This window comes from Oncorhynchus kisutch, linkage group LG18 (genome assembly GCF_002021735.2).
Source record: "Oncorhynchus kisutch isolate 150728-3 linkage group LG18, Okis_V2, whole genome shotgun sequence".
In the NCBI taxonomy this organism is placed as follows: Eukaryota; Metazoa; Chordata; class Actinopteri; order Salmoniformes; family Salmonidae; genus Oncorhynchus; species Oncorhynchus kisutch.
The window spans coordinates 82,587,272-82,609,691 of NC_034191.2; the positions used below are offsets into that span (position 1 = coordinate 82,587,272).

At 44.9% G+C, this 22,420-nt stretch overlaps 1 protein-coding gene across 1 annotated transcript; it reads right to left on the reverse strand.

Annotated features, from left to right (window-relative positions):
- Positions 1-19,884: 19,884 nt before the first annotated feature.
- LOC116354847 (basic proline-rich protein-like) lies at positions 19,885-21,633 on the reverse strand (the record flags this gene model as incomplete). The annotated part of the gene is made up of 1 exon (XM_031796968.1): positions 19,885-21,633. A coding segment is annotated over exon 1 (1,635 nt), but the record flags the coding sequence as incomplete, so codon positions are not given.
- Positions 21,634-22,420: the final 787 nt, after the last annotated feature.

Here is a 22,420-nt window from a genome sequence, read left to right on the forward strand (position 1 = left end):
CTACTTTAGTGGCCTCATCCTCCAGTACATGTCATTCCACTACCTTAGTGGCCTAATTCTCCAGTACATGTCATTCCACTACCTTAGTGGCCTAATTCTCCAGGACATGTCATTCCACTACCTTAGTGGCCTAATTCTCCAGTCCATGTCATTCCACTACCTTAGTGGCCTAATTCTCCAGTACATGTCATTCCACTACCTTAGTGGCCTAATTCTCCAGGACATGGCATTCCCCTACCTTAGTGGCCTAATTCTCCAGGACATGTCATTCCACTACCTTAGTGGCCTAATTCTCCAGTACATGTCATTCCACTACTTTAGTGGCCTAATTCTCCAGTACATGTCATTCCACTACCTTAGTGGCCTAATTCTCCAGGACATGTCATTCCACTACCTTAGTGGCCTAATTCTCCAGGACATGTCATTCCACTACCTTAGTGGCCTAATTATCCAGTACATGTCATTCCACTACCTTAGTGGCCTAATTCTCCAGTACATGTCATTCCACTACCTTAGTGGCCTAATTCTCCAGTACATGTCATTCCACTACCTTATTAGCCTAATTCTCCAGGACATGGCATTCCACTACCTTAGTGGCCTAATTCTCCAGGACATGTCATTCCACTACCTTAGTGGCCTAATTCTCCAGTACATGTCATTCCACTACTTTAGTGGCCTCATCCTCCAGTACATGTCATTCCACTACCTTAGTGGCCTAATTCTCCAGGACATGTCATTCCACTACCTTAGTGGCCTAATTCTCCAGGACATGTCATTCCACTACCTTAGTGGCCTAATTATCCAGTACATGTCATTCCACTACCTTAGTGGCCTAATTCTCCAGTACATGTCATTCCACTACCTTAGTGGCCTAATTCTCCAGGACATGTCATTCCACTACCTTAGTGGCCTAATTCTCCAGTACATGTCATTCCACTACTTTAGTGGCCTAATTCTCCAGTACATGTCATTCCACTACCTTAGTGGCCTAATTCTCCAGGACATGTCATTCCACTACCTTAGTGGCCTAATTCTCCAGGACATGTCATTCCACTACCTTAGTGGCCTAATTCTCCAGGACATGGCATTCCACTACCTTAGTGGCCTAATTCTCCAGTACATGTCATTCCACTACCTTAGTGGCCTAATTCTCCAGTACATGTCATTCCACTACCTTATTAGCCTAATTCTCCAGTACATGTCATTCCACTACCTTAGTGGCCTAATTCTCCAGGACATGTCATTCCACTACCTTAGTGGCCTAATTCTCCAGGACATGTCATTCCACTACCTTAGTGGCCTAATTATCCAGTACATGTCATTCCACTACCTTAGTGGCCTAATTCTCCAGTACATGTCATTCCACTACCTTAGTGGCCTAATTCTCCAGTACATGTCATTCCACTACCTTATTAGCCTAATTCTCCAGGACATGGCATTCCACTACCTTAGTGGCCTAATTCTCCAGTCCATGTCATTCCACTACCTTAGTGGCCTAATTCTCCAGTACATGTCATTCCACTACCTTAGTGGCCTAATTCTCCAGGACATGGCATTCCACTACTTTAGTGGCCTCATCCTCCAGTACATGTCATTCCACTACCTTAGTGGCCTAATTCTCCAGTACATGTCATTCCACTACCTTAGTGGCCTAATTCTCCAGGACATGTCATTCCACTACCTTAGTGGCCTAATTCTCCAGTCCATGTCATTCCACTACCTTAGTGGCCTAATTCTCCAGTACATGTCATTCCACTACCTTAGTGGCCTAATTCTCCAGGACATGGCATTCCCCTACCTTAGTGGCCTAATTCTCCAGGACATGTCATTCCACTACCTTAGTGGCCTAATTCTCCAGTACATGTCATTCCACTACTTTAGTGGCCTAATTCTCCAGTACATGTCATTCCACTACCTTAGTGGCCTAATTCTCCAGGACATGTCATTCCACTACCTTAGTGGCCTAATTCTCCAGGACATGTCATTCCACTACCTTAGTGGCCTAATTATCCAGTACATGTCATTCCACTACCTTAGTGGCCTAATTCTCCAGTACATGTCATTCCACTACCTTAGTGGCCTAATTCTCCAGTACATGTCATTCCACTACCTTATTAGCCTAATTCTCCAGGACATGGCATTCCACTACCTTAGTGGCCTAATTCTCCAGGACATGTCATTCCACTACCTTAGTGGCCTAATTCTCCAGTACATGTCATTCCACTACTTTAGTGGCCTCATCCTCCAGTACATGTCATTCCACTACCTTAGTGGCCTAATTCTCCAGGACATGTCATTCCACTACCTTAGTGGCCTAATTCTCCAGGACATGTCATTCCACTACCTTAGTGGCCTAATTATCCAGTACATGTCATTCCACTACCTTAGTGGCCTAATTCTCCAGTACATGTCATTCCACTACCTTAGTGGCCTAATTCTCCAGTACATGTCATTCCACTACCTTATTAGCCTAATTCTCCAGGACATGGCATTCCACTACCTTAGTGGCCTAATTCTCCAGTCCATGTCATTCCACTACCTTAGTGGCCTAATTCTCCAGTACATGTCATTCCACTACCTTAGTGGCCTAATTCTCCAGGACATGGCATTCCACTACCTTAGTGGCCTAATTCTCCAGGACATGTCATTCCACTACCTTAGTGGCCTAATTCTCCAGTACATGTCATTCCACTACCTTAGTGGCCTAATTCTCCAGGACATGGCATTCCACTACCTTAGTGGCCTAATTCTCCAGGACATGTCATTCCACTACCTTAGTGGCCTAATTCTCCAGTACATGTCATTCCACTACTTTAGTGGCCTCATCCTCCAGTACATGTCATTCCACTACCTTAGTGGCCTAATTCTCCAGTACATGTCATTCCACTACCTTAGTGGCCTAATTCTCCAGGACATGTCATTCCACTACCTTAGTGGCCTAATTCTCCAGTCCATGTCATTCCACTACCTTAGTGGCCTAATTATCCAGTACATGTCATTCCACTACCTTAGTGGCCTAATTCTCCAGGACATGGCATTCCCCTACCTTAGTGGCCTAATTCTCCAGGACATGTCATTCCACTACCTTAGTGGCCTAATTCTCCAGTACATGTCATTCCACTACTTTAGTGGCCTAATTCTCCAGTACATGTCATTCCACTACCTTAGTGGCCTAATTCTCCAGGACATGTCATTCCACTACCTTAGTGGCCTAATTCTCCAGGACATGTCATTCCACTACCTTAGTGGCCTAATTATCCAGTACATGTCATTCCACTACCTTAGTGGCCTAATTCTCCAGTACATGTCATTCCACTACCTTAGTGGCCTAATTCTCCAGTACATGTCATTCCACTACCTTATTAGCCTAATTCTCCAGGACATGGCATTCCTCTACCTTAGTGGCCTAATTCTCCAGGACATGTCATTCCACTACCTTAGTGGCCTAATTCTCCAGTACATGTCATTCCACTACTTTAGTGGCCTCATCCTCCAGTACATGTCATTCCACTACCTTAGTGGCATAATTCTCCAGGACATGTCATTCCACTACCTTAGTGGCCTAATTCTCCAGGACATGTCATTCCACTACCTTAGTGGCCTAATTATCCAGTACATGTCATTCCACTACCTTAGTGGCCTAATTCTCCAGTACATGTCATTCCACTACCTTAGTGGCCTAATTCTCCAGTACATGTCATTCCACTACCTTATTAGCCTAATTCTCCAGGACATGGCATTCCACTACCTTAGTGGCCTAATTCTCCAGGACATGTCATTCCACTACCTTAGTGGCCTAATTCTCCAGTACATGTCATTCCACTACTTTAGTGGCCTCATCCTCCAGTACATGTCATTCCACTACCTTAGTGGCCTAATTCTCCAGGACATGTCATTCCACTACCTTAGTGGCCTAATTCTCCAGGACATGTCATTCCACTACCTTAGTGGCCTAATTATCCAGTACATGTCATTCCACTACCTTAGTGGCCTAATTCTCCAGTACATGTCATTCCACTACCTTAGTGGCCTAATTCTCCAGTACATGTCATTCCACTACCTTATTAGCCTAATTCTCCAGGACATGGCATTCCACTACCTTAGTGGCCTAATTCTCCAGTACATGTCATTCCACTACCTTAGTGGCCTAATTCTCCAGTACATGTCATTCCACTACCTTAGTGGCCTAATTCTCCAGTACATGTCATTCCACTACCTTAGTGGCCTAATTCTCCAGTACATGTCATTCCACTACCTTAGTGGCCTAATTCTCCAGTACATGTCATTCCACTACCTTAGTGGCCTAATTCTCCAGTACATGTCATTCCACTACCTTAGTGGCCTAATTCTCCAGTACATGTCATTCCACTACCTTAGTGGCCTAATCCTCCAGGCCTTCAGTGATACAGGACAAAGGTCCGCTGTGCCTGAACACCAGGTCTGGGTTTAAATAATGTATTTTCAAGCATTCAGTATTTAACAACAAAAACATTGTGTATTTGACTAGTTTTATTTGAGTATTTGAATGGTTATTTGTAAAAAATAAAAAATAAAAATGTCCTGCCAAATTTTACTTATATTGAAATAAATATTTCAAATACTATTTTAAAATACCTGGTGTTACGGCTTTCTTCCGTTGAAGGAGAGTCGGACCAAAATGCGTGGTTAAATCGAGACATCTTTAATGATAGATGAAAACGAACATACAAAAACAACAAACGGAAATGTGAAAACCTAATACAGCCTGTCTGGTGAATACAAACACACTGAGACAGGAACAATCACCCACCAACACACAGTGAAACCCAGGCTACCTAAATATGGTTCCCAATCAGAGACAACGAGAATCACCTGACTCTGATTGAGAACTGCCTCAGGCAGCCAAGCCTATGCTAGACACCCCTACTCAGCCACAATCCCAATACCTACTAAAACCCCCAATACCACAACACAATACAAAATAACCCCATGTCACACCCTGGCCTGACCAAAACACAAAATACTAAGACCAGGGCGTGACACCTGGGTTAAATGCTTGGTAATGTATTTGAGTTTTAAAATACTTTCCAAATGTATTTCTGAAAATGTTAAAATATTCAACTCCTTTCAAATAAATATATTCAAATAAAATCTATGTGAATACTTCCTGTGAATGTCACTGAGATATTTTCAATAGTGTCTGAGTAACACAGGACAGAAAACTTCAGACAGTATATAACATACACACGTAAAGTACTTCATATTGTTATTGTACTGCTGTCACGGCTGTTGAATGGGGAGGACCGAGGTGCAGCGTGGTCAGCGTACATTTTCTTCATTTTAATAAAAATGACGCCAAACAAAACACTAAACACCACAAAAACAAACCGTGACGCTCAAAAGCAAAGTGCTCTAAACAGAGTCAACCTCCCACAAAACAGGTGGGGGAAAAGGGTTACCTAAGTCTGGTTCCCAATCAGAGACAACGATAGACAGCTGCCTCTGATTGAGAACCACACCCGGCCAAACACATAGAAATAGTAAACATAGAACACAAAACATAGAATGCCCACCCCAACTCACGCCCTGACCAAACCAAAACAGAGACATAAAAAGGATCTCTAAGGTCAGGGCGTGACAACTGCAGTACCTCAGAGCCCTATTAGCTACATACAGTAAAACAGGACACAGGTCTTCATATGTCCATAACATATACAGTATAACATCCACCTCATGGGTATTTATACAGTAATATCACAGGTATTTATACAGTAATATCACAGGTATTAATACAGTAATATCACAGGTATTAATACAGTAATATCACAGGTATTAATACAGTAATATCCTGGTATTTATACAGTAATATCACAGGGATTTATACAGTAATATCACAGGTATTAATACAGTAATATCACAGGTATTAATACAGTAATATCACATGCATTTACACAGTAATATCCTGGTATTTATACAGTAATATCACAGGGATTTATACAGTAATATCACAGGTATTTATACAGTAATATCACAGATATTAATACAGTAATATCCTGGTATTTATACAGTAATATCCTGGTATTAATACAGTAATATCACAGGTATTTATACAGTAATATCACAGATATTAATACAGTAATATCCTGGTATTTATACAGTAATATCCTGGTATTAATACAGTAATATCACAGGTATTTACACAGTAATATCCTGGTATTTACACAGTAATATCACAGGTATTAATACAGTAATATCACAGGTATTAATACAGTAATATCACAGGTATTTATACAGTAATATCACAGGTATTAATACAGTAATATCACATGCATTTACACAGTAATATCCTGGTATTTATACAGTAATATCACAGGTATTAATACAGTAATATCACAGGTATTTATACAGTAATATCACAGGTATTTATACAGTAATATCCTGGTATTTATACAGTAATATCACAGGTATTAATACAGTAATATCACAGGTATTTATACAGTAATATCACAGGTATTTATACAGTAATATCCTGGTATTTATACAGTAATATCACAGGTATTAATACAGTAATATCACAGGTATTAATACAGTAATATCACAGGTATTTATATAGTAATATCCTGGTATTTATACAGTAATATCCTGGTATTAATACAGTAATATAGGTTAGCAGATAAGCTTTGGGACTACAATCTAGTCCATGGGCCAGCAGGCCAAATGTCACAGATTTGCCCACCCTAGGGTGGCAAAGTCTAACGATGATTTTAATTAAGGCCCATGTCTGTGGGTTATGTGTTTTTGTAATAGCCGAGGTAGTGCTGCTTTGCACACTTTGCAAAAGTATGTGGACACGCCTTCAAATGAGTGTACTCGGCTATTTCAGCCACACCCGTTGCTGACAGATGTATAAACCGAGCACACAGCCATGCAATCTCCACAGACAAATATTGGCTGTAGAATGGCCTTACTGAAGAGCACAGTGACTTTTCAACATGTCACCGTCATAGGATGCCAACTTTCCAACAACTCAGTTCGTCACATTTCTGCCCTGCTAGAGCTGCCCCCTGTCCCACTGTAAGTGGTGTTATTGTGGAGTGGAAACGTCAAGGACCAACAACGGTTCAGCTATGAAGTGGTAGGCCACACAAGCTCACAGAACGTGACCGCCGAGTGTCTGAAGAGCATAGCGTGTAAAAAATCATCTGTCCTCGGTTGCAACACTCACTACCGAGTTCCAAACTGCCTCTGGAAGCAAAGTCAGCACAATAACTGTTAGTCTGGAGCTTCAGGATTTCCATGGCTGAGCAGCCGCACACAAGCCCAATATCACCATGAACAATGCCAAGCGTCAGCTGGATAGGTGTAAAGATCACCCCCATTGGATTCTGGAGCATTAGAAACGCGTTCTCTGGAGTGATGAATCACGCTTCACTATCTGACAGTCTTATGGACAAATCTGGGTTTGGCGGATGTCAGGACAACACTACCTCCCCAATTCATAGTGCCAACTGTAAAGTTTGGTGGAGGAGGAATAATGGTCTGGGGCTGTTTTTCATGGTTCAGGACCCTTAGTTCCAGTGAAGGGAAATCTTAACGTTACAGCATACAATGACATTATAGGTGATTATGTACTTCCCACTTTGTGGCAACAGTTTTGGGAAGACCCTTTCCTGTTTCAGCGTGACAATGCCCCCATGCACAAAACGGTTTGTCGAGATCATTGTGAAAGAACTTGACTGGCCTGCACAGAGCCCTGAACTCAACCCTATAGGACACCTTTGGGATGAATATGAACACCAACTACGAGCCAGGCCTAATCTCACAACATCAGTGTTCGACCTCACTAATGCTCTTCTGGCTGAATGGAAGCACATCCCTGCAGCAATGTTCCAACATCTAGTGGGAAGCTTTCCCAGAAGAGTAGAGGCTGTTATAGCAGCAATGCTCCAACATCTAGTGGAAAGCCTTCCCAGAAGAGTGGAGGCTGTTATAGCAGCAATGCTCCAACATCTAGTGGAAAGCCTTCCCAGAAGAGTGGAGGCTGTTATAGCAGCAATGTTCCAACATCTAGTGGAAAGCCTTCCCAGAAGAGTGGAGGCTGTTATAGCAGCAATGTTCCAACATCTAGTGGAAAGCCTTCCCAGAAGAGTGGAGGCTGTTATAGCAGCAATGTTCCAACATCTAGTGGAAAGCCTTCCCAGAAGAGTGGAGGCTGTTATAGCAGCAATGTTCCAACATCTAGTGGGAAGCCTTCCCAGAAGAGTGGAGGCTGTTATAGCAGCAATGTTCCAACATCTAGTGGAAAGCCTTCCCAGAAGAGTGGAGGCTGTTATAGCAGCAATGTTCCAACATCTAGTGGAAAGCCTTCCCAGAAGAGTGGAGGCTGTTATAGCAGCAATGTTCCAACATCTAGTGGAAAGCCTTCCCAGAAGAGTGGAGGCTGTTATAGCAGCAATGTTCCAACATCTAGTGGAAAGCCTTCCCAGAAGAGTGGAGGCTGTTATAGCAGCAATGTTCCAACATCTAGTGGGAAGCCTTCCCAGAAGAGTGGAGGCTGTTATAGCAGCAATGCTCCAACGTCTAGTGGAAAGCCTTCCCAGAAGAGTGGAGGCTGTTATAGCAGCAATGTTCCAACATCTAGTGGAAAGCCTTCCCAGAAGAGTGGAGGCTGTTATAGCAGCAATGTTCCAACATCTAGTGGAAAGCCTTCCCAGAAGAGTGGAGGCTGTTATAGCAGCAATGTCCCAACATCTAGTGGAAAGCCTTCCCAGAGAGTGGAGCCTGTTATAGCAGCAATGTTCCAACATCTAGTGGAAAGCCTTCCCAGAAGAGTGGAGGCTGTTATAGCAGCAATGTTCCAACATCTAGTGGAAAGCCTTCCCAGAAGAGTGGAGGCTGTTATAGCAGCAATGTTCCAACATCTAGTGGAAAGCCTTCCCAGAAGAGTGGAGGCTGTTATAGCAGCAATGCTCCAACATCTAGTGGAAAGCCTTCCCAGAGAGTGGAGGCTGTTATAGCAGCAAAGGGGGGGGGGACCAACTCCATAATTAATGCCCATGTTCGACGAGCAGGTGTCCACATTGTTTTGGTCACGTAGTGTATAATATGACTCCTATGCTGTTAATGTTGTATTATCAGGGATAAAATAAAAAATTTAATTAAAGCCATTTGATATGTTATTAACTTCATAATTAATGAACATTCATAATGTTAATGTATGAAACAATTGGAATGGTAATGATATCTCTATGCGCCAGACGTTGCAGGTCATAGGTTATACATGTATATATTGCGGGGTATATGAATGAACAGGGTTGTGTTCTGTTATCACATGATACCGTGGATGTTAACTGCACCATATGTCTCAGAGAACAAGAAGACCCATAGGGAAAGTGTTTTAGTACAGTCATCATAGATTTAGTCTATAATCAGTCCCAGCAGTCTATTTCAAGGATTGCCATAAATCATTTCAATGTGGAGGACCTGGCCATAACTGATTTTTAAGACCAATAATAGCTTAAAATGTGTTATAGGACGTAACAAAATAATGGTGCAAGTATGTCAGTTATACAGTGCCTTCGGAAACTATTCAGACCATCAACCAATAAATCAAATGTATTTATAAAGCCCCTCTTACATCAGCTGATATCTCAAAGTGCTGTACAGAAACCCAGACCTAAAACCCCAAACAGCAAGCAATGCAGGTGTAGAAGCAAGGTGGCTAGGAAAAACTCCCTGGAAAGGCCAGAACCTAGGAATAAATCTAAAGAGGAACCAGGCTATGTGGGGTGGCCAGTCCTCTTCTGGCTGTGCCAGGTGGAGATTATTACAGAACATGGCCAAGATGCTCAAATGTTCATAAATGACCAGCAGGGTCAAATAATACTAATCACAGTGGTTGTAGAGGATGGAACAGGTCAGCACCTCAGAAGTAAATGTAAGTTTGCTTTTCATAGCCGATCATTCAGAGCATCTCTACCGCTCCTGCTGTCTCTAGTGAGTTGAAAACTGCAGGTCTGGGACAGGTAGCACGTCCGGTGAACATGTCAGGGATCCATAGGCGCAGGCAGAACAGTTGAAACTGGAGCAGCAGCACGACCAGGTGGAATGGGGACAACAAGGAGTCATCAGGCCAGGTAGTCCTGGGGCACGGTCCTAGGGCTCAGGTCCTCCGAGAGAGAGAGAGAGAGAGAGAGAGAGAGAGAGAGAGAGAGAGAGAGAGAAAAAGAGAGAGAATTAGAGAGAGCATACTTAAATCACACAGGACACCGGATAAGACAGGAGAAATACTCCACATATAACAAAATGACCCTAGCCCCCCGAGACAAACTATCCTGCCAGGCCAAACAGGCAGGATATAACCCCACCCACTTTGCCAAAGCACAGCCCCAACACCACTAGAAGGATATCTTCAACCACCAACTTGTGACCGTAGCGTACGCGTAGGTATGTACGGCAGGACCAAATCAGAGAGAGGAGCAAGTCCATGTAGTGCTTTGTAGGTTAGCAGTAAAACCTTGAAATCAGCCCTCGCCTTGACAGGAAGCCAGTGTATAGAGGCTAGCACTGGAGTAATATGATCAAATTTTACATGACATTTTTTTGGTTCTAGTCAGGATTCTAGCAGCCGTGTTTAGAACTAACTGAAGTTCATTTAGTGCTTTATCCGGGTAGCTGGAAAGTAAAGCATTGCAGTAGTCTAACCTAGAAGTGACCAAAGCATGGATACATTTTTTTGCAATATTTTTGGACAGAAAGTTTCTGATTTTGACCTGCCCCTTTGGGGATGCACGAGGGATATGGTCATTAGTGTCACCAGGAGGAGAGGCCTCATTTAACATAGTAAATTCATCAGGCTTAAGCCATGTTTCAGTCAGGCCAATCACATCAAGATTATGATCAGTGATTAGTTAATTGACTATAATTGCCTTGGAAGTTAGGGATTTAACATTAAGTTGCCCTATTTTGAGATGTGAAGTATCACAAACTCTTTCAATAATGACAGCAATGGAGGAGGTCTTTATCCTAGTGAGATTGCTAAGGCGAACACCACTATGTTTAGTTTTGCCCAACCTAGGTCGAGGCACAGACACGGTCTCAATGGAGATAGCTGAGCTAAGTACACTGACTGTGCTAGTGGCAGACTCCACTATGCTGGCAGGCTAGTTAACAGCCTGCTGCCTGGCCTGCACCCTATCTCATTGTGAAGCTAGGGGAGTTAGAGCCCTGTCCATGTTTGTAGATAAGATGAGAGCACAAATTCTATCTTTTGGGAGGGACAGAAAACAGTTTTCAAGCAGCGATTGAGTTGTGAGACTGTGCTGTGGAGCTCATCACTCCCCCTAACTGGGAGGGGCCAGAGGCTCTGCTGTAGAGCTCATCACTCCCCCTAACAGGGAGGGGGCCAGAGGCTCTGCTGTGGAGCTCATCACTCCCCCTAACTGGGAGGGGCCAGAGACTCTGCTGTAGAGCTCATCACTCCCCCTAACAGGGGGGGGCCAGAGACTCTGCTGTAGAGCTCATCACTCCCCCTAACTGGGAGGGGCCAGAGACTCTGCTGTAGAGCTCATCACTCCCCCTAACTGGGAGGGGCCAGAGACTCTGCTGTAGAGCTCATCACTCCCCCTAACTGGGACGGGGCCAGAGACAATTACTCGATGCCGACACATCTTTCTAGCTGATTTACACGCTGAAGCTATGTTGCGCTTGGTGACCTCTGACTGTTTCATCCTAACATCGTTGATGCCGACGCGGATAACAATATCCCTATACTCTCTACACTCGGCAGTTTTAGCTTTAGCCAGCACCATCTTCAGATTAGCCTTAACGTCGGTAGCCCTGCCCCCTGGTAAACAGTGTATGATCGCTGGATGATTCGTTTTAAGTCTAATACTGCGGGTAATGGAGTTGCCAATGACTAGGGTTTTCAATTTGTCGGAGCTAATGGTGGGAGGCTTCGGCGTCTCAGACCCCGTAACGGGAGGAGTAGAGACCAGAGAAGACTCGGCCTCTGACTCGCTGCTTAATGGGGAAAACCGGTTGAAAGTTTCTGTCGGCTGAATGAGCGACACCGGTTGAGCATTCCTACAGCATTTCCTTCCAGAAACCATGAGAAAATTGTCCGGCTGCGGAGGCGGTGCGAGGGGATTTATACTAACGTTACTATCTGTACTTACTGGTGGCACAGACGCTGTTTCATCCTTTCCTACACTGAAATTACCCTTGCCTAACGATTGCGTCTGAAGCTGGGCTTGCAGCACAGCTATCCTCGCCATAAGGCGATCGTTCTCCTGGATATTATGAGATCAGTGACTGCAATTAGAAGGCATCATGTTAATGTTACTACTTAGCTTCGGCTGTTGGAGGTCCTGACGAACCACGTCCAGATAAAGTGTCCGGGGTGTAAATTTGAATAGAAAAAGTTGAGTGAGGGAAAACAACTAAACGGTAATTAAAAAGTAAAAGCCATAAAGTAGCAAAATAAGGTTAGAAACAAACTGCACGTAAACAAGTCAAGTCCCTGTAAACAGGTCTACAGGTTCAGACCCCTTGACTTTCTCCACATTTTGTTACAGCCTTATTCACAAATGTATATATATTTTTTAATCATCAATCAACACACAATACCCCATAATGACATCACAATACCCCATAATGACATCACAATACCCCATAATGACATCACAATACCCCATAATGACATCACAATACCACATAATGACATCACAATACCCCATAATGACATCACAATACCCCATAATGACATCACAATACCCCATAATGACATCACAATACCCCATAATGACATCACAATACCCCATAATGACATCACAATACCACATAATGACATCACAATACCCCATAATGACATCACAATACCCCATAACGAGAAAGCAAAAACAGGTTTTTAGACATTTTTGCAAAATGTATTAAAAAGTAAAAAAACTGAAATATTTGATTTACATAAGTAAACTGAAATATCACATTTAAAAGTAAAGTATTCAGACCCTTTACTCAGTACTTTGTTGAAGCACCTTTGGCAGCGATTACAGCCTCGAGTCTTCTTGGGTATGACACTAAAAACTTGGAAACAAATGTATTTATGGAGTTTCTCCCATTTTTCTCTGCAGATCGTCTCAAACTATCAGGTTGGATGGGGAGAGTTGCTGCACAACTATTTTCAGGTCTCTCCAGAGGTGTTTGATCTGGTTCAAGTCTGGGCTCTAGCTGGGTCAATCAAATACATTCCTGCACTGTCTTGGTTGCTAAGGACATTCAGAGACCTGTCCCAAAGCCACTCCTGCATTGTCTTGGCTGTGTGCTCAGGGTTATTGTCCTGTTGGAATGTGAACCTTCACCCCAGTCTGAGGTCCTGTTTGCTTTGGAGCAGGTTTTCATCAAGGATCTCTCTGTTCTTTGCTCCGTCCATCTTTGCCTCGATCCTGTCTAGTCTCTCAGTCCCTGCCACTGAAAAACATCCCCACAGCATGATGCTGCCACCACCATGCTTCACCATAGGAATGTTGCCAGGTTTCCTCCAGATGTGAGACTTGGCATTCAGGTCAAAAGAGTTCAATCTTGGTGAAATCAGACAAGAGACTCTTGCCTTTTGGCAAACTCCAAGTGGGCTGTCATGTGCCTTTTACTGAGGAGTGGCATCCATCTGGCCACTCTACCATAAAGGCCTGATTGGTGTGCTGCAGAGATGGTTGTCCTTCTGGAAGGTTCTCCAATCTCCACAGAGGAACTCTGGAGCTCTGTCAGAGTGACCACCGGGTTCTAAGAAGAGTCTTGGTGGTTCCAAACGTCATAATGGTGGATGCCACTGTGTTCTTGGGAACCTTCAATGTTGCAGAAATGTTTTTTTTGTACCCTTCCCCAGATCTGTGCCTCGACACAATCCTGTCTCTGAGCCCTATGGACAATTCCTTCAACCTCATAGCTTGGTTTTTGCTCTGACATGCACTGTCAACTGTGGGATCTTATATAGACAGGTGTGTGCCTTTCCAAATGATGTCCAATCAGTTCAATTTACCACAGGTGGACTCCAATCAAGTTGTAAAAACATCTCAAGGACTGTTACGGATAACAGGTGTCCTGTGTGTTTCTTTTCTCTCCTTCTCCCCTCACAGGTGGCAGTCATCATTCCCAAATCAGTCACCAATCAGTCACCAATCAGAAGACACACCTCCTGTTTCCCTTAGCCAATCACATACCCTTTCCCTTGGTTTAAAAACCCAGTCAGTTGTTTTCTCAGGAGTTCGATCTCTCTGTAGATCTCTGGTTTGGTTTAGCAACTACATGTCACTGTGTCCGTTACCCTGTGAGTATTGTTTTTGTTGTGGTGTTTGACTGTTTGTTTGTTGGTGAGAAAAGGGGGTACCAAGACAAGTTGCCCATGGGCATACACTACCCGTAGGTAAACTTTGTGTAAATACCCTAGTTCGAACTGGGCGGACCACCCACTGTATTTTATTGGTTAGTTAGTTAGCTGTATTGAAGTAGTCTAGTTTAGGGGTGTTTTGGGATATTTGTTTCTTTAGTTGGGTCCAGCTCCTTTTCCCTCCCCCTTTACCGTGTGTTTACCAACTAAACCAACTAAGGGGTGTTTGACGGTAATTTAGTCATCTGTGTTTTTTCGTTCTCACTGTTACTTTTTCACTATTATGATGCATGATGTTACGTTTCCATCTCCCCTAGATAGCCGAGCCAAAGGGATTCCTAACAAGGATGATCAATACCATCTCCCCTAGATAGCCGAGCCAAAGGGATTCCTAACAAGGATGATCAATACCATCTCCCCTAGAGATAGCCGAGCCAAAGGGATTCCTAACAAGGATGATCAATACCATCTCCCCTAGAGATAGCCGAGCCAAAGGGATTCCTAACAAGGATGATCAATACCATCTCCCCTAGAGATAGCCGAGCCAAAGGGATTCCTAACAAGGATGATCAATACCATCTCCCCTAGAGATAGCCGAGCCAAAGGGATTCCTAACAAGGATGATCAATACCATCTCCCCTAGATAGCCGAGCCAAAGGGATTCCTAACAAGGATGATCAATACCATCTCCCCTAGATAGCCGAGCCAAAGGGATTCCTAACAAGGATGATCAATACCATCTCCCCTAGATAGCCGAGCCAAAGGGATTCCTAACAAGGATGATCAATACCATCTCCCCTAGATAGCTGAGCCAAAGGGATTCCTAACAAGGATGATCAATACCATCTCCCCTAGACTGCCGAGCCAAAGGGATTCCTAACAAGGATGATCAATACCATCTCCCCTAGAGATAGCCGAGCCAAAGGGATTCCTAACAAGGATGATCAATACCATCTCCCCTAGACTGCCGAGCCAAAGGGATTCCTAACAAGGATGATCAATACCATCTCCCCTAGAGATAGCCGAGCCAAAGGGATTCCTAACAAGGATGATCAATACCATCTCCCCTAGATAGCCGAGCCAAAGGGATTCCTAACAAGGATGATCAATACCATCTCCCCTAGATAGCCGAGCCAAAGGGATTCCTAACAAGGATGATCAATACCATCTCCCCTAGAGATAGCCGAGCCAAAGGGATTCCTAACAAGGATGATCAATACCATCTCCCCTAGATAGCCGAGCCAAAGGGATTCCTAACAAGGATGATCAATACCATCTCCCCTAGAGATAGCCGAGCCAAAGGGATTCCTAACAAGGATGATCAATACCATCTCCCCTAGAGATGGCCGAGCCAAAGGGATTCCTAACAAGGATGATCAATACCATCTCCCCTAGATAGCCGAGCCAAAGGGATTCCTAACAAGGATGATCAATACCATCTCCCCTAGAGATAGCCGAGCCAAAGGGATTCCTAACAAGGATGATCAATACCATCTCCCCTAGATAGCCGAGCCAAAGGGATTCCTAACAAGGATGATCAATACCATCTCCCCTAGAGATAGCCGAGCCAAAGGGATTCCTAACAAGGATGATCAATACCATCTCCCCTAGATAGCCGAGCCAAAGGGATTCCTAACAAGGATGATCAATACCATCTCCCCTAGATAGCCGAGCCAAAGGGATTCCTAACAAGGATGATCAATACCATCTCCCCTAGATAGCCGAGCCAAAGGGATTCCTAACAAGGATGATCAATACCATCTCCCCTAGATAGCCGAGCCAAAGGGATTCCTAACAAGGATGATCAATACCATCTCCCCTAGATAGCCGAGCCAAAGGGATTCCTAACAAGGATGATCAATACCATCTCCCCTAGATAGCCGAGCCAAAGGGATTCCTAACAAGGATGATCAATAGAAACAGGATGCACCCGAGCTCAATTTTGAATCTCATACCAAAGAGTCTGAAAACTAAATAAGATATTTCTGTTTTTGATTTTCAAACATTTCTAAACTTGTTTTCACTTTGTCATTATGGGGTTATCGTGTGTACTGTACATTGATTGTATCCATTTTAGAATAAGGCTGTAACGTAACAAAATGTGGACTAAGTCAAAGGGGTCTGAATACTTTCTGAATGCACTGAATATGCTGCAGGTTTATTGGTAAATGGATGCATTATTGGTGTATGTAAACGACACTGGGGGGTGGTGATACTGTATTGAGGGAAGTCCCATCAGTCAACACTGAACAACACTGGGGGGGTGGTGATACTGTATTGAGGGAAGTCCCATCAGTCAACACTGAACAACACTGGGGGGGTGGTGATACTGTATTGAGGGAAGTCCCATCAGTCAACACTGAACAACACTGGGGGGTGGTGATACTGTATTGAGGGAAGTCCCATCAGTCAACACTGAACAACACTGGGGGGTGGTGATACTGTATTGAGGGAAGTCCCATCAGTCAACACTGAACAACACTGGGGGGTGGTGATACTGTATTGAGGGAAGTCCCATCAGTCAACACTGAACAACACTGGGGGGTGGTGATACTGTATTGAGGGAAGTCCCATCAGTCAACACTGAACAACACTGGGGGGTGGTGATACTGTATTGAGGGAAGTCCCATCAGTCAACACTGAACAACACTGGGGGGTGGTGATACTGTATTGAGGGAAGTCCCATCAGTCAACACTGAACAACACTGGGGGGTGGTGATACTGTATTGAGGGAAGTCCCATCTGTCAACACTGAACAACACTGGGGGGTGGTGATACTGTATTGAGGGAAGTCCCATCAGTCAACATTGAACAACACTGGGGGGTGGTGATACTGTATTGAGGGAAGTCCCGTCAGTCAACACTGAACAACACTGGGGGGTGGTGATACTGTATTGAGGGAAGTTCCATCAGTCAACACTGAACAACACTGGGGGGTGGTGATACTGTATTGAGGGAAGTCCCATCAGTCAACACTGAACAACACTGGGGGGGTGGTGATACTGTATTGAGGGAAGTCCCATCAGTCAACACTGAACAACACTGGGGGGTGGTGATACTGTATTGAGGGAAGTCCCATCAGTCAACACTGAACAACACGGGGGTGTGGTGATACTGTATTGAGTCAACGGGTCAGAGTGACCACACGGGGGTGTGGTGATACTGTATTGAGTCAACGGGTCAGAGTGACCACACAGGGGGTGTGGTGATACTGTCTTGAGTCAACGGGTCAGAGTGAACATACGGGGGTGTGGTGATACTGTATTGAGTCAACGGGTCAGAGTGACCACACGGGGGTGTGGTGATACTGTATTGAGTCAACGGGTCAGAGTGAGCAAATCTGTCATCAGCGGCGACTTTGAAGAATCTTACATTTAAAATACTCTATATTTTCATTTGTTCATTTTTTTTAATTTCATAGTTTTGATGTCTTCACAATGATTCTACGACAATGTAGAAAATAAAGATAAACCCTTTGAATGAGATTGTCCAAACTTTGGACTGATAGTGTATATTATTATACTTTGTCATGCCGATATAAACAGTTGGATGTGTTCCGTACCATCTAGTGGCTGATTTAGTGATCTGGACTGAAGGTCGTTGTTTTAAAAGTGGTATGAAATGTGATAGTTTGTTATCCGTTATCTCCAGTGACAAGAACCTTATCATTTCTAGAGTGGATTATCCCTTTTAAATACTGCATTTCCTTGTTCCTGTTTTCCTGTTGAAGAGCAGAGGACATGGCTGTCTGTAATTGATAAAGGATCTGCTGCTGTAATGAAGCAGAAAATATGAAGCAGTGCATCATCTGCTTTGATCCACAGCAGCACCTTTGGGTATGCTAATCACAGGCATGTTAACGGGAAGACTGAAGAGAAGAGCAGCGCTACCCTAGCGAGCTAAAGAAGGATAAGGAGCCAGATGGACTCCTCTCCTCTCTCCCGGGATAAAAAAAGGAAGTCCTGTCCTGTCCTGTCCTTTCTCCTCTCCTCCTCTCCTCTCCTGTCCTTTCTCCTCTCCTCTCCTCTCCTGTCCTTTCTCCTCTCCTCTCCTCTCCTCTCCTCTCCTCTCCTCTCCTCTCCTCTCCTCTCCTCTCCTCTCCTCTCCTCTCCTCTCCTCTCCTCTCCTCTCCTCTCCTCTCCTCTCCTCTCCTCTCCTCTCCTCTCCTCTCCTCTCCTCTCCTCTCCTCTCCTCTCCTCTCCTCTCCTCTCCTCTCCACTCTCGGGATAAAAAAAGGAGGTCCTCTCCTGTCCTGTCTCCTGTCCTGTCCTGACTCCTCTCCTGTCCTGTCCTGTCTCCTCTCCTCTCCTCTCCTCTCCTCTCCTCTCCTCTCCTCTCCTCTCCTCTCCTCCCCTCTCTCGGGATAAAAAAGGAAGTCCTCTCCTCTCGATATATTATAGGAAGCTAAGAGAAGAGAATACATCAGACATCATCTGAGGACTGGAACCCTATTCACTATACAGCATGCTAATATGGTCCAGCTCGTCCAGTAGTTTCCCTAGTGAATAGGAAGCCATTCAGAACACAACCAGTCCCTGATCTGCAGAGTTCGATGGCTGGCTGTGAGTAGAGAGAAGAAAAAGTTGCTCTCTGGGCCATCCATTTTGCTGTGGCAGTAGGAGAGATCCTCAGAGAACAGCTAGAGATTTAACCAGACGACCAGGATCACATCTATTCATCAAGCTAATGAACAACTCACCCTAAGCAACACACTGTGTCCCTTTCCTTCGACTGAGGAAAGACGCGGGGTGTACACTGGCAAACACACACACACACACACAAACACAGCATCTCCCTGCCATGGCCTGCTGTGGAATCTGAAAGAAAACAGCTCCTTGCAGGTTAAAATAATGTTGAACACTGCTCAGTGCATGTCGGCTATGGAAATATGATTCACAATTTAGCACAACAGGGCACACAGATGCATCCTGGGATATTTACTGCGATGAAATGCAACGCTAAATGGGTCACTTGTTGTGCAGTCAAGTGGTGAAACAATCCACTTCTGTTGCAATCAGACTCTACATGACTTTACAATATGCTGCTGCCATACCGTCAGCTTCTAAGACTAGGCTCTGGCTGATTGACTAGTGTGTACTGGGCATCCCAAATGACCCCCTATTCCCTATTTAGTGCACTACCTTGGACCAGAGCCCTACAGTGCACCATGGGTAATAGGATGTTGTTATGGATGCATTGTAGGACTACTAATCAGCTGTCTTCAGTTAGCAACGAGGAACGGAATTTTGATCCAACAGTCAAAATAAATACTTGTTGTTGCTGCTGGATAATTACTAAGAGGAGAAGGGTGTGGTGATTGGTGTATAATTACTAAGAGGAGAAGGGTGTGGTGATTGATGTATAATTACTAAGAGGAGAAGGGTGTGGTGATTGGTGTATAAATACTAAGAGGAGAAGGGTGTGGTGATTGGTGTATAATTACTAAGAGGAGAAGGAGGAGGAGGAGGAGCAGGAAGATGAGGAGGAGGAAGATCGGGAGGAGGAGGTGTTGCATGAGGAGGAGGAGGTGTAGCATGAGGAGGAGGAGGTGGAGGAGGAGGAGGTGGAGGAGGAGGAGCAGGATGAGTAGCAGGAAGAGGAGGAGGAGGAGGAGGAGGAGGAGGAGGAGGAGGAGGAGGAGGAGGAGGAGGAGGAGGAGGTGGAGGAGGAGGAGCAGGAGGAGTAGCAGGAAGAGGAGGAGTAGGAGGTGGAGGAGGAGGAGGAGGAGGAGGAGGAGGAGCAGGAGGAGTAGCAGGAAGAGGAGGAGTAGGAGGTGGAGGAGGAGGAGGAGGAGCAGGAGGAGTAGCAGGAAGAGGAGGAGTAGGAGGTGGAGGAGGAGGAGATGGTGGAGTAGGAGGAGCAGGAGGAGGATGAGTAGCAGGAAGAGGAGGAGTAGGAGGTGGAGGAGGAGGAGGAGGAGGAGCAGGAGGAGTAGCAGGAGGAGGAGGAGTAGGAGGTGGAGGAGGAGGAGTAGGAGGAGCAGGAGGAGTAGCAGGAAGAGGAGGAGTAGGAGGTGGAGGAGGAGGAGGAGGAGGAGCAGGAGGAGTAGCAGGAAGAGGAGGAGTAGGAGATGGAGGAGAAGGAGATGGTGGAGTAGGAGGAGCAGGAGGAGGAGCAGGAGGAGTAGCAGGAAGAGGAGGAGTAGGAGGTGGAGGAGGAGGAGTAGGAGGAGCAGGAGGAGTAGCAGGAAGAGGAGGAGTAGGAGGTGGAGGAGAAGGAGATGGTGGAGTAGGAGGAGCAGGAGGAGGAGGAGCAGGAGGAGTAGCAGGAAGAGGAGGAGTAGGAGGTGGAGGAGAAGGAGATGGTGGAATAGGAGGAGCAGGAGGAGTAGCAGGAAGAGGAGGAGTAGGAGGTGGAGGAGGAGGAGGAGGAGGAGCAGGAGGAGTAGCAGGAGGAGGAGGAGTAGGAGGTGGAGGAGGAGGAGTAGGAGGAGCAGGAGGAGTAGCAGGAAGAGGAGGAGTAGGAGGTGGAGGAGGAGGAGGAGGAGGAGCAGGAGGAGTAGCAGGAAGAGGAGGAGTAGGAGATGGAGGAGAAGGAGATGGTGGAGTAGGAGGAGCAGGAGGAGGAGCAGGAGGAGTAGCAGGAAGAGGAGGAGTAGGAGGTGGAGGAGGAGGAGTAGGAGGAGCAGGAGGAGTAGCAGGAAGAGGAGGAGTAGGAGGTGGAGGAGAAGGAGATGGTGGAGTAGGAGGAGCAGGAGGAGGAGGAGCAGGAGGAGTAGCAGGAAGAGGAGGAGTAGGAGGTGGAGGAGAAGGAGATGGTGGAATAGGAGGAGCAGGAGGAGTAGCAGGAAGAGGAGGAGTAGGAGGTGGAGGAGGAGGAGGAGGAGGAGCAGGAGGAGTAGCAGGAAGAGGAGGAGTAGGAGGTGGAGGAGGAGGAGATGGTGGAATAGGAGGAGCAGGAGGAGTAGCAGGAAGAGGAGGAGTAGGAGGTGGAGGAGGAGGAGGAGGAGGAGCAGGAGGAGTAGCAGGAAGAGGAGGAGTAGGAGGTGGAGGAGGAGGAGGAGGAGGAGTAGGAGGAGCAGGAGGAGTAGCAGGAAGAGGAGGAGTAGGAGGAGCAGGAGGAGTAGCAGGAAGAGGAGGAGTAGGAGGTGGAGGAGAAGGAGATGGTGGAGTAGGAGGTGGAGGAGGAGGAGTAGGAGGAGCAGGAGGAGGATGCATGATGTGAGTTAGGTGGACAGTTTTAAACCCTACCTGAAAGTGAATAGTTCTTACATGGGACTTTGTTAGTTATATTTATATGGCCTTATATTCAGTGTTTTCTGCTCTAAAAATAATAGCCGAATGTTTACAATAGAAATACAAAGCTACTTTTCCTCACCTAAATGACATTTTCTTTCTGTTTGTTTTGTCAACATTTTCCTGATTGAATGGTTTTTTCTCTCAATATAACACAGCATAATCAGGTAGTTAAGAGTATACTGTTTGTCAGTCATATCATATTTGGTGTTATCTACTCCCTAAAGAATGACTGAAAATACTTTACCTCACCTAAGGAAGTTCGATGAATAAATGAATGTGTACACCTGCTTAAACATTCATTTACAATAATTAATTTATTATTCTGTTACATCTAGAAGAAAAGCAATCAATCATTTATAACAACATATACTGTAAGTTGACCACAATACACTTAATTTAAGAAAGATCTTTATATTTGTATGGGTAGGACAGTTGAGCTACGCTCACGAGGCATCTATAATGTTTATTCTTCAAGAATCAACGGGTGTGTAACGTAACTCATTTAAAATTGTAAAACTGGATGTACCAATCACAGATTGCCCCTTTAACCAACTCAGCACAAACATAGTTAATAACGAGATTTGGGCCTGTATACTCTATATACTCTGTATACTCTATATACTCTATATACTCTGTCTACTCTGTCTACTCTATATACTATGTCTACTCTATATACTCTGTATACTCTGTCTACTCTATATACTCTATATACTCTATATACTCTGTCTACTCTATATACTCTATATACTCTATATACTCTGTCTACTCTATATACTCTGTCTACTCTATATACTCTATATACTCTATATACTCTGTCTAC